Here is a 12,466-nt window from a genome sequence, read left to right on the forward strand (position 1 = left end):
CAGTCAGCTCTCAGGACAGCCTGAAACACAGACTCCATCTGACAAGAAAAGTGTTGGCAATCTGACAAACAAATGAATGGCCTTGGGGGGATCGGGGTTCATCCCTCCTTGGTTCTGAGGTCTGATCTCTGGAATTACTAATTCAGTGAGAACCACAGAACAGACGTGACAGGCTGGAAGGCCTTTCTCTGTGCTGTAGGTCTCTATGGCAACTGGAATAGGCCTCAACCCTGCACACGACCTGCTGCCCATGGGTCAGGCACAGTCAGCTCTCAGGACAGCCTGAAACACAGACTCCATCTGACAAGAAAAGTGTTGGTAATCTGACAAACAAAACAGAATAAAAACAGCTTTTGCTCGTTGTTTTTTCATGCTCTATACTGCATTTTCTCTCTCTCTCTCTCCCTTCGTACGTAAAGTTGAAAGTTTATGAGTCAATTAAGGATAAGAAAGAGATTGAATTGGGCATGTCTTGAGGCTTTTATCGGCTGTTCTTGGCCCTCCGGCAGAAAGCTCTTTAACAGCTCACCAAGTGTTGCTGTGGCTCTCACTCTGCTGGTATGGATGGGGGTCACAGGTCATTGTCCTGTTGGTTGGATATGCCCTGTACTATGATGGGAGGGCTGTGTCATGGAGCACTCAGTGTATAATCACATCAGGCTTACCCGATATCCACTCAGTGGGCCGGTAAAGGGGCTGGCTGTTGTCCAGCTAACAAACACAGTGCCAGGATCCACCTCCAATACCTTCAGATCCACAGGGTCAGGCAGAGACATAACAGGATTACCTACGTTCACACAGAATAGGGAAACATCAGTCAGTTTAATTAGAGAACGTTAATCCCAGGATAGGAACAGGGCGGGGTTAGACACAAAAAAAAGGGTCCAGGATTAGAATGGTGCTGGAAAAGCGCAGCAGGCTGGGCAGCATCTGAGGAGCCGGAGCCCTTCGTCAGGATGTTAGATACACCATCTAATTCATGAGGAATCGATGAGCAGAGGCCAGGCTTAACTCACACTTCACCCTCCCCCAACTTCACCCCCCACCCCCCCCAGACCACTTACACAATTGTGCAGTTGGGGGAGGGTGAAGTGTGAGTTCAGCCTGGCCTCTGCTCATTGGTTCCTCATGAATTAGGTGGTGTATCTAACATCCTGACGAAGGGCTTTTGCCCGCAACGTTGATTCTCCTGCTCCTCGGATGCTGCCTGACCGGATGTGCTTTTCCAGCACCACACTCTGATCTTGACTGTAATCTCCAGCATTTGCAGACCTCACTTTCACCTACAAAAATGTTCCCTCTATATTGTCGCCATCAAGTGCTCCCAGACAGGGATAGAATGGAGCTAAATCTGGAGTAAAGCTCCCTCTACACTGTGCTCATCAAATACTCCCAGACTTGGATAGTATGGGCTTGGACACAGACAGCCCCAGGACAGGGACAGCACAGGGTTAGATACAGAGTACATCTCCTGCTACACTGTCCCATGGTAGTGTAGAGACAGACTTTCTGGGGAAGAGAAGGTCATGGAGTTGAAGGCCTGTCAGAGGCCCCTCAGTTGTGGGAACAGAAGGAAACGAGGAAGGTATTCAGCTTTGAGGCACCTCTTTGTGAAAGTTTTAGCTGACAGCTGGTTGCTGGGGTAGAGGGAGATGCTGTGGGTCCTGTGCAGCGTCATATATGGCTGATCTGAGAGAGGAGAAAGTGAGGTCTGCAGATGCTGGAGATCAAAGTTGAAACTTTATTGCTGGAACTGGGGGTCGGTTGGTTTGTAGTAGATGTCCGTGTTGATTCGGTCGCCTGAGATAGAAACAGAAAGGTCTAGGAAGGGGAGGGAGGAGTCCGAGACTGTCCAGGTGAATTTGAGGTCGGGGTGGAAGGTGTTGGTGTAGTGGATAAACTGTTCAACCTCCTCGTGGGAGCACGAGGTAGCGCCGATACAGTCATCTGATCTGAGAGAGGAGCAGGCGAGGTGTACTGTTAGACTGAGGTAGAATGGTGACTCCCCCCAAGCAGCTCAATATACCCCCCCCCAACCCCCACCAGAGCAGGGCAGACTGAGCACTGATTGGTTAGATACTGAGAACATCATCCTGTACATGACCCTGGGAGTGTTTGATGGGGACAGAGTGGAGGGAGCTCTCTACGCAGTCACAACCAGTGGCTGAACCATTATCATCAGGTACCACTCCCAGAACAGCGGGGACAATACATTTCGCTATGGCCCATTGCACTCTTTCTGTACAGTGGCCTACATTTGGGCCTACGCTCAGGCCTGCTCTCAGGCCTGCTCTAGTGAGAGCCACTGGAGCTTCTTTCTGAGAGACTGCAGGTTTCATCCAGTCTGGATATTGTTAGTGTGGTTAAGACGAAGCTGAGAGTCTGAATTTCCTCAGAGAATATTCCTCGATACAGCCTGAGGTACCTTGGACTTTGAGCTGGGTTGCTCCTGCATTTCCTTTGAGATTGTTTTACCAGTTTAAGTGAAATGAGCTCAGGGTTCATTATGACAAAAGCCTAAACTAGCAGCTCCCTCAGCCCGAATATCAGCTTTACTCTGAGCTGCACTGCGTGTGGTTCAAAGCCATTTCATCAGATACTGTTACACCCCCTTCCCACCTATGCAAGGCATCAATGACCTCCTGAACCCAGCTCAAGAGGGCAGAGGGCATTGTCCTGAGAAAGGTCAGATTGACCATTTGTAACCGAAAGCCCTTGGCATTGCTCGTGGCCAGTCTCGGAGCTCAGCGATTGAGTGTGACGTGTCATGTACAAGTGTATGTGGAGTCACAGTGCCCTTGACTGCGCTCCCCAGGAACTGGGTCGGTTTGGCCTGGTACTTACTGCTTCTGGTGGTGAAATTGACCATGTGACCGACGTCCTCACGCCCACAATCCATCACTTCGACCACGTAAACGAAATACGAGGTGGAACTGCTCAGGCCTATGATTGGATGGGAAGTGGAGCGGCAGTTAGAAAGGAAACAGGCCAGCATTCAAACATCTCCTCCAGCAGAAGGCAGTGCCCTCAATGTGTGACATCCAGTTTAACCCTGTCTGAGGGAGTGGCTGAACCTCCCTCCTCACTCCACTCTCCATCAGAGTGACTCTGCTGTGGTCCCACTCACTCACTGGGATGGCAGGGTCTCAGTTACACTCAGTTACCCACCTCGCGGTTTTGTCACACTCCAGTGACTCACCAATTGTGATTTCCGAGTCTCAAGGGAGGGTTAGGGTGAAGTGCGGGCTGGGGAGAGGAGGCGATTTCCTGAACCTACCTGTCAGATTGTAGTACCACCTGCCCGTGACCAGGTGAAATCCTGCCAGGGTTGACTGGTTGCCATGGAGACCATAGTACACCTTGTAAGTGATGGTGCCTGTGGGTTTAATTGTAGATGGGCTCCACTTCAACATTACTGAGCTCACGGTCAACTCCAGGATCCGAACATGACGTTGTTCCCTGGGAACTTTTTATGAAAAAAAAAAGAAAGAGAGGTACGATCAGGGTGTCTTGTTGGTAACATACAAACAGGGTGTAGGGTATAAGGGCACTGTACAGGTCTGCGAATTACAAGCTGTGTGTAGGATCGATAGCAGAGGAAATCTTTGAAGTGATGGCAATCAAAGCTTAAGAAAAATATAACACCAAATAAATCCAGAAATATAATGTAAAGCGAGGATTTGAAAATGAGAAGTCATGTCCAGCCAATCTCAATGAGTTTGTTGAAGATGGAGTGGACAGTATTGATAAGGGTAATGCGGGGAATGTAAGATCAGATCTGGATTTCTAACATTCCAGGTTATAGTCTTGAAACGGGCATGAGCCATTCCTGAAGAAGGGGCTCACGCCCGAAACGTCGATTCTCCTGCTCCCTGGATGCTGCCTGACCTGCTGCGCTTTTCCAGCAACACGTTTTTCAGCTCTAGTCTTGAAACAAAAGTCATGATGTGTGGCTTCTCGGGACTGACCAGGAAACTGCTATGGAAAGGAAGAGACCGAGTGTAAGAGGTAAAGTCACTCACTCAGATTGTATATGGTATGAAGGTGTGTCTCACAATGGTGATGCTGGGAACAATGGTCTTTAGCGGTTTTTAAAATAATTTACCGTTATAACATTTATATATTAATACATGTTCAATTCCGTGACAAACAGTAATAGTTAGCAGGTAGTTTCAGACTTGACAAAGATTTGTTGCGGTATTCCCCAGGGGTCAGTATTTGAACACCCCTACACCCAGCTCATGTTATGAAACGGGTTGCTTTAAGCACAGCCAGCCCACTTTTACTCACTCACTATTCCCATTCTCACCTATTCCAACTTCTCTTCTTCCCTGAAATCCGAATAATTGCCACATTTTCCCAGCTACTATCAGTTCACTCGTCCCGAAATACTAACTCAGCTTTCCCTCCATAGGTGCTGCTGCCAGACCTGCTGAGTTTCTCCAGCAATTTCTGTTGTTGTTTTTTTCAGCTCTTATTTGAAATGTTCTGAAGATGTTTCTATGATTAGAGAATCTCAAACTATATAATAAGATCACATTCATTTAAAACTGAGAATATAAGAACATGACTACTTTGGGGAGGTGATTGTCCATTGGTGTTACCCAGGTAATGTTCTGGGCACCTGGTTCAAATCCTGCCGTGGCAGATGGTGGAATTCGAATTCAATACAAATCTGGAATTAAGAGTCTAATGATGACCATGAACCCTTTGCCCAATAGTTGGAAAAACCCATCTGGTTCACTAATGTCCTTTAGGGAAGGAAGCTGCCATCTTTACCTGGTCTGGCCTACATGTGACTCCAGACCCACAGCAATGGGGTTGACTCTTAATTACCCTCCGGGAGACTAGAGACAGGCAATAAATGCTGGAGTAGGAGTAGACAATACAGCCCTTGGAGCCTGCTCCACCATTTAATACAGCTATGGCTGATCTCACCTTGGCCTCAACTCGATTTTCCTGCACACTCTCCATAACCCTTCAACCTGTTACTAATTCAAACTCCATCTGGCTCACCCGGAAATATACTCAGCGCTCTGGCATCCACTGCATTCTGGGATGGTGAATTCCACAGATTCACCACTCTTTGAGAGACATTATTTCTCTTCATCTCTGTTTTAAATCTGCCCACCCCCTTATCCTAAACCTGTGGCCTCTCACTCTGATTGCTTCCACATGCATCCTCCCTGTGTCTACTTTGACAAACCCCTTTATAGCATCTTATGGACCTCAATTAGATCTCCTCTCACTTTTCTAAACTCAGGAGAGTATAGGTTTAAACTGCTTAATCTCTCTTTATAAGATGAAGCCCTCATCTCTGGTATCACTCTAATGAACCTCTTGTGAACTGCGTTCAGTACATCCCTCCTCAGGTAAGGGGACCCAGACTCCAGGTGAGGTCTCTCTAATGCCTTCCCAAATTTTATACTCTATAAACATCACAAACCACAATTCCATTTGCCTTCCCTATTACCTGCTGTACCTGCAGATTAGTTTTCTGTGACTCATGCACAAAGACACCCAGATCCCTCTGCACTAAAGAACTCTGAAGTTTCTTTGCAGTTGGAATCCTCTCATTGAGATGGATAACCTCATAATTATCCACATTCACCTGGAAACTTGTGGCCCATACACCCAACCTATTCCTATCCATTTGTAAATTTTGTGTTTCTTTCATTGCAATTTACTCTTCCACCTATTTTAGAGTCATCTACAAATTTAACTATACTACTTTCTATCCCTGTACATTATATATAGACTGTAAATAGTTGGGTTCAAAGATCAAACCCTGTGGCCAACCAGAAAAAGACACGTTTATCTCAACTCTCTGCATTTCTGTTAATTAGTCAATCACGACAATTGCTGAACCTTTCTTACAAGTCTGCAATCCAATCTATCCAATATAACACATTACCCCAACTCCATACAGTCTTACCTTATGTATTAACTTTCTATGTAGCACCTTATCAAATATCTACTAGAAGTCCAGATATACTACACCTATAGAATCTCCATTATCAACATTGTTTATTACATCTTTAAAGAAAATTAATCAAATATGATTTATCTTTTATAAGACGATGCTAATTCGGATGGATTGTGTTTTGAATTTCCAAATGTCCAGTTATTACTTCCTTAACATGGATTCTAACAATTTCCCAATGACAGATGATTAATTAACTGGTCTTTATTTTCCTACTACCTACCTCCCTGCTGTTTCTGAATTATTCTCATTTTTCCAATCTACTGTAACTTTTCCTGCATCCAGGGAGTTTTGGAATGTTATAACCAATGGATTCATTAAGTCTGCTGCTGTTTCCTTTAAGACCCTGGATGTAAGCCTCCAGGCCCTGGTCACATGTCTCCCTTCGAGTTTGTTAAGTACTTTTTCCCCAGTGACAATTATTATTCTCAAATCATCTCTTTCTATAACCTCTGCATTACCTGTTACTATTGGGACGAGTATCCTCCACCATAAAAAATGAGACAAAGTATTAATTTAGAGTTTCTACCATTTCTGTGTTCCACAATATTAATTCCCCCGTCTCATCCTTCAATGGACTAACAATCACTTTAGCTACTCTCCTCCATTTTATATACTTAGAGAAGCTTCTGCTATCCAGTTTTATATTTTGCACTAGTTTTCTTTCATAATTTACCTTTGCTCTTTTTATGATGTTTTTAGTAACCCTTTGTTAATCTTTATAAGTTTCCCAATCCTCCAGCCTGCTACTGGCATTTGTAAATGGTATGGCCAATTGTTCTCTTTGTTTAACTTCCTTGCTTAGCCACGGATGTCCTTCCCATCTCTTCCTTCCTTTCTGGAATATATTTTATTTGGAGCCAATTGAGAATCTCCTCAAACATCTGCTGTTACTCATCAGCTTCCCTACCTTTTAGTCTTCCCGCCACTTCATTCAGGCCAGATCTGTCTGCATGCCTATATATTGACCTCAGTTTAACACCAGAATGTTAGTGTGGGACTCCAGTTTCTCACCCTCAAACTGAACATGAAATTCTAGCTATGACCACTCTTCCCTCAAAGATCCTTCTCTTTGAGTTCATTAATTAATCACACCACATTACAGAATGCCAGATATAAAATAGCCTGATTCCTGGTTGGCTCCCCAACATCTTGCCCCAAGAAACAATCTTTAATTCATTCAATGAATTCTCTCTGGAGGTCACCATTGCCAATTTGATTAATCCAGTTTAAATGTTATTTAAAATCACCCATGATTTTTGCTGTACCTTTCTTACAAGCCTGCAATATTTCCTGGCTTATACCGTTCCCCTCCACTGCTGTTCGGGACCTATAGATTTCTCCCACCCCCAGTAGGGACTTCTTCCCTTTGTATCTCTATCCAGACTGATTCAATATCTTAATCTGAAGTGCCTACATCATTTCCTCACAAAAGCATCAGTCTCTTTCTTCAATATGAAAGCTGCACCACATCCTCTCCCTTCTTGCCTGTCCTTCTGAAACACAGGGTACCCTTAGACATTCAATTCCCAAATCTGATCGCCCTGCAACCACGTCTCAGTAATCACCACCAAATCATACCCATCCATCTTTGTTTGAGGTGTTGTTATGAAGATGTGGGTTACTGTACCTTTAAGAGAGTTTAAAGCTAGCAGAACTACCTAACACAGCACCAAGTGTTTTGAGCAAAATATAATGTAACATTTGGTTGAGCAACTCAATTAGCTGGTTGCCTGGAGACGACAAAGCAAATTTGAATTCGCCCAATCGGTTTAAATTATACCCTGAAAAATACCAAACTCCAATTAGTTTGAATTTAATATATTGACAATCTTAAAAGCCAATGACATGATCCGGTGCTTTGGGTATGAGACGGGGGGGGGGGGGGGAAATTGAACAGTTGGGAGGGGAACTGCCAAGTATGTACAGGCTGCCCTGAGAATAACTCTCTTAAAGGTACCTTTATCGATCAGTAAACTTGGAATCAGAAATCCCTAAGGAGAAGAAAAGAAGAATGAGGAAGAGAAGGTTCAACATCTGGCTGGTGTTGAAAACTTGAATTTTGGTGCATCTTAATCAGGGGGTTTTATTGGGCTAGTATTGTAGAAGAAGGGCTGAAGAAGGGCTCATGCCTGAAACGTCGATTCTCCTGCTCCTTGGATGCTGCCTGACCTGCTGCGCTTTTCCAGCAACACATTTTCAGCTCGAGTATTAGAGAAAGGAAAGTAAGAGATAGGTTCGAGGAAGGGATTGTAAATAGTTGTTAGTTAATTATCCTCTATCATACTTTAAGAAATAAAGTTGTTACTTTTGACTTTAAATAGTTCTTGGCCTCTCGAATGTTCTGCATGGGATTTCTGTGTTGCTGGTTTAAATTAAGCAGAAAAATTTACCCTGTGTGGTAACAGCGTTAACTCAATTTTATTCAGAATGCTTCATGCATTCAGATACAAAGCCCTTTTATTATCAAATTTCTTGACAGTTTTATGATTCTTTGATGTGCTATGACCCTTCATCCACATTGCCCCTTCCTTTTGTGTTTTTATTGTAAACACATTCATTACTAACCTGCATTTCCACCTATGACTTTAACCTTCAATTTCTAAATTTCCATGGACCTGCACCCTCCCCCCCCACCCCCCCCCCCCCCCCACCAAAATAAAACAAAGAACTGCAGGTGCTGGAAAACTGAAGCAAAACCAGAAAGTGCCTGGAGGAACGCAAAAGGTCCAGCAGCATCCGTAGAGAGGGATGAACAGAGTTAACGTTTGGTATGACTCCTCTTCAGGAGTGAGGACCCATCAATTCTGATGAAGGGTCGCTGCCGCCTACTATTGAGTTGAGAGCCCCTTCCACAGCCCCTGTTATGTGATTCTCCGGGACTTTGGTCCCAGCATGAGTCAGTTGGAGCCCGTCACATTGGAACAGCTGCCTCTTTCCCCAGTACAGGTGACAATGGCCCAGGAGTCTGAATCCATTTCTTCCACAAAAGTCTCTGGGCCACACGTTTCTCTCCTTAACCTGATCGATCCTGTAGCGACTCACTTGTGGGTTGGGGAGCAACTAGAGATCCATGATTTGGTTCTACTTTGTAATAAGATGAGAAGGACCTTCTGCCCTTAGTGTGTAATGAACGCCTGGTCCCTCTTAGAGTCATACAGATATGAATAGGGCCCTTCAGCCCAACTCGTCAATGCTGACCATGTTTCCGAACCTGAACGAACCCATTTGCCTGTGTTTGGCCTGTATCCTATCCATGTACCTGTCCAAATGTCTCTTAAATATTATAACTGTACTCGCCTCTCCAACTTCCTCTGGCAGCTTGTTCCATACATGAGCCACCCTTGGTGTTGAAAAAAAAGTTGTCCTTTAGGTCCCTTCTAATTCTTTGCCCTCTCACCCTAAACCTATGCCCTCTCGTTTTGGACTTTCCTACCCTGGGTAAAAGACCGTGGCCATTCACCCTATCCATCCCCCTCATGATTTTACAAACCTCGATAAGGTCATCCCTCAGCCTCCAACGCTCCAGGGAAAATGCCTCCAATGTATTCAGCCTCTCCATGTAGCTCAAACCCTCCAACCCCAGTAACATCTTTATAATTTTTATTTGCAGCTTTTCAACTTTCACAACACCTTTCTCATCGCAGGGAGACCAGAATTTAATGCAGCATTCTAAAACCGGCCTAACCAATGTGCTGTACAGCCTCAACTTGACCTCCCAACTCCTGTACTCAATGCACTGACCAATAAAGGCAGGTGTACCAAAAGCTTCCTTCATTACCCTGTCTACCTGCGACTCCACTATCAAGGAACTATAAACCTGAACCCCAAGGTCTCTTTGTTCAGCAACATTCCTCTGGACTCTATCATAAATTGGATAAATCCTGTTCTGGGTTTGCCTTAACAAAAAGCAATACCTCACATTTATCTAAATTAAACTCCATCAGCCACTCGTTGGCCCTTTGGCCCAGCTGATTATGGTCGCATTGCAGACAGAGATCATTTTCCTCCTTCTCTACTACATCACCAATTTTGGTGCCATCTACAAGCTTACTAACCATGCCTCCTATATTCACATTCATTTCATTGAGATAAATGACGAAAAGCAGTGGACCCGGCATCGATCCTTGTGGCACTCCACTGATCAGTGGCCTCCAGTCTGAAAAACACCCTTCCGTGACCACCCTCTGTCTCCAAGCCAATAGATAGATGGAGATAGGAAGGAAAGCTGGAAGCTGAGGAGAGTTGCTTTTTCACTCAGGGTGTGCTGGAACCTGGAATACACTGCCTGGAAGGGTGATTGAGTCAGAAACTCATGTAACATTTAAGCAATATTTCGCTATTCACTTGCTTTGCCATTGTGCTATAGGACAAGAGCTGTAAAATGGGATTAATGCAGTCAGATGTTAGTTAACTGTCATGGACTTGATGGGCTGAATGGCCTCCTTATATACTGTAAATGTCTATGAGTCAATAAGCCCTGTGTTGGGATCATAGACACAATCCTGGTGTCAGGATAAGTATTCCCAAAAAGGCCAATGAGACGCGCCCTGCTCTTCCTTGAACAGTGCCATCACCTGTTTTCCATGCCTCAGCTGTCAGACAGTGAGTTCAATTCGTGCGTCAGTGACTCAGTGCAGCACTCCCTCAGTCCTGAACTGGCAGAGGGGCACGGGGGTCTGGTTTGGTCCTTTGTCACTGCGAAGGATTTGTTGTCACTGATACTGACTCACCGACATTGTAACTGAACCGGAATCCTCGGAACTGATTGCTGCTGTCAGAATGGAAATGCAGGTAGACTTGGACTCCAAAGGAAAAGGGGATGCGGTAGGTCTGTCCCTGCCTCAGGCTCCCGGTCAGGGATTCTCGTACAGTTCTGCTGTCCATCTGGTTCCTCACTCCAATGTTGACCCAGTCGTGATCCTTTTCCACATTGAACTCTTCAACTGTGATCACTACAGCTGCAGGTCAAAACATCCAGACACAATCACAGATACAGTCGCAGAGACAGACACAGGTACAATCACAGGTAGAGTTACAGTCACAGAGACAGACACAGGTACAATCACAGGTACAGTCACAGATACAGTCACAGAGACAGACACAGGTACAATCACAGGTACAGTCACAAATACAGTCACAGAGACAGACACAGGTACAATCACAGGTACAATCACAGATACAGTCACAGAGACAAACACAGGTACAATCACAGATACAGTCACAGATATCATTGTAGATACAGCCATGGATAGGTACAGTCACAAGCACAGACATTGTTGCAAACACAGTCACACTCACAGATAGTTATTGATATGGTTACAGACACAGTCACAGGCACAGATACAATTAGAGATAGATACACTCACAGACACAGAGACAGACTCTGTAACAGATGCAGTCACAGTCACAGGCACAGTCACAGAGACAGTATTTTATGTGTAGTCATTGCAGAAACTATTGAACCCCAGAGCTGTGACAAGAGAATTTCACTCCAGCACCCAGAGCCTGAAGCCTTGCTGTGTGAGAGCACCAGAGTTGCTGGAGGTACAATTCAACATTCACTGCTACGGAGATCACAAACTTTCCTCACAGAAGGAAAAAGCAGGAAACTTTGTGGATGACACATTGTTGTGACTCGGCTTGTATTTTTGAAATGACAGCTCCAATATGACCAATACGTTCAATCCCCAATATCATCTGCTTTTCCCATTAGGGGGTGATGGAGACACAGATGTTGGGGGCACCAAGAAAAGACTGTGTGGAACTAGGACCCAACTATTCCCCAGTCCCAAGTAGAAAAGGAGACAAGTCCATTTCACTCAGTCACTTGTTAAGAAGTTTCTGTCATTTCCTGGTGTCCAGACTGAATCCTACCATTTCCAGTCTCACTGTCAGCTCCTGCATAAATCACTGGCCTTTCCCTTTCAGCGATCAAAGATGTGTTATATTAAATACTGATCTTTATGTTCAATTTGTACATTAAGCTTTTCAAAGTGTGGATAGTGAAGGTGGAAGCCAGGTCACTGAATCTGTTCAAGTCTCTGTGTCAAGTGACTTACAAATGACCCTGGAGACTTGCAGGATTAGTGCAGGAATTGAATTGATTATGTAGCAACAGAGTAAAGAGAACTTGACATGACACCTGACTCTACCTTGTTAAGGAAGGAAATTACTTTGTGGGATTTCCATGAAACTTTACTTGGGACCAGGATTTTGTAGTTTGAAAACCAATCACAGCTATCATCTTAGGTAGAAAAAGCAGGGCAAGGAAAATCTTGAAAAATGTCCAGATTACAGAGGAGGAAGTGCTGGATGTCTTGAAATGGGTAAAGGTGGATAAATCCCCAGGACCTGATCAGGTGTACCCTAGAACTCTGTGGGAAGCTAGAGAAGTGATTGCTGGGCCTCTTGCTGAGATATTTGTATCATCGATAGTCACAGGTGAGGTGCCGGAAGACTGGAGGTTGGCTAACGTGGTGC

General features: G+C 44.7%; 1 protein-coding gene across 1 annotated transcript in view; it reads right to left on the reverse strand.

Annotated features, from left to right (window-relative positions):
- Positions 1-12,466, reverse strand: part of LOC122562950 — a 45,962-nt gene that overhangs the window by 18,945 nt on the left and 14,551 nt on the right. Inside the window, exons 4-6 of the mRNA XM_043716252.1 lie at positions 3,278-3,466; positions 2,845-2,943; positions 666-787 (exon numbers count right to left, since the gene is read on the reverse strand). Of these exons, the coding sequence (XP_043572187.1) occupies positions 666-787; positions 2,845-2,943; positions 3,278-3,466 (410 nt within the window). The remainder of the gene's footprint in view (positions 1-665; positions 788-2,844; positions 2,944-3,277; positions 3,467-12,466) is intronic.

This window comes from Chiloscyllium plagiosum, chromosome 26 (assembly GCF_004010195.1).
Source record: "Chiloscyllium plagiosum isolate BGI_BamShark_2017 chromosome 26, ASM401019v2, whole genome shotgun sequence".
NCBI lineage: Eukaryota > Metazoa > Chordata > Chondrichthyes > Orectolobiformes > Hemiscylliidae > Chiloscyllium > Chiloscyllium plagiosum.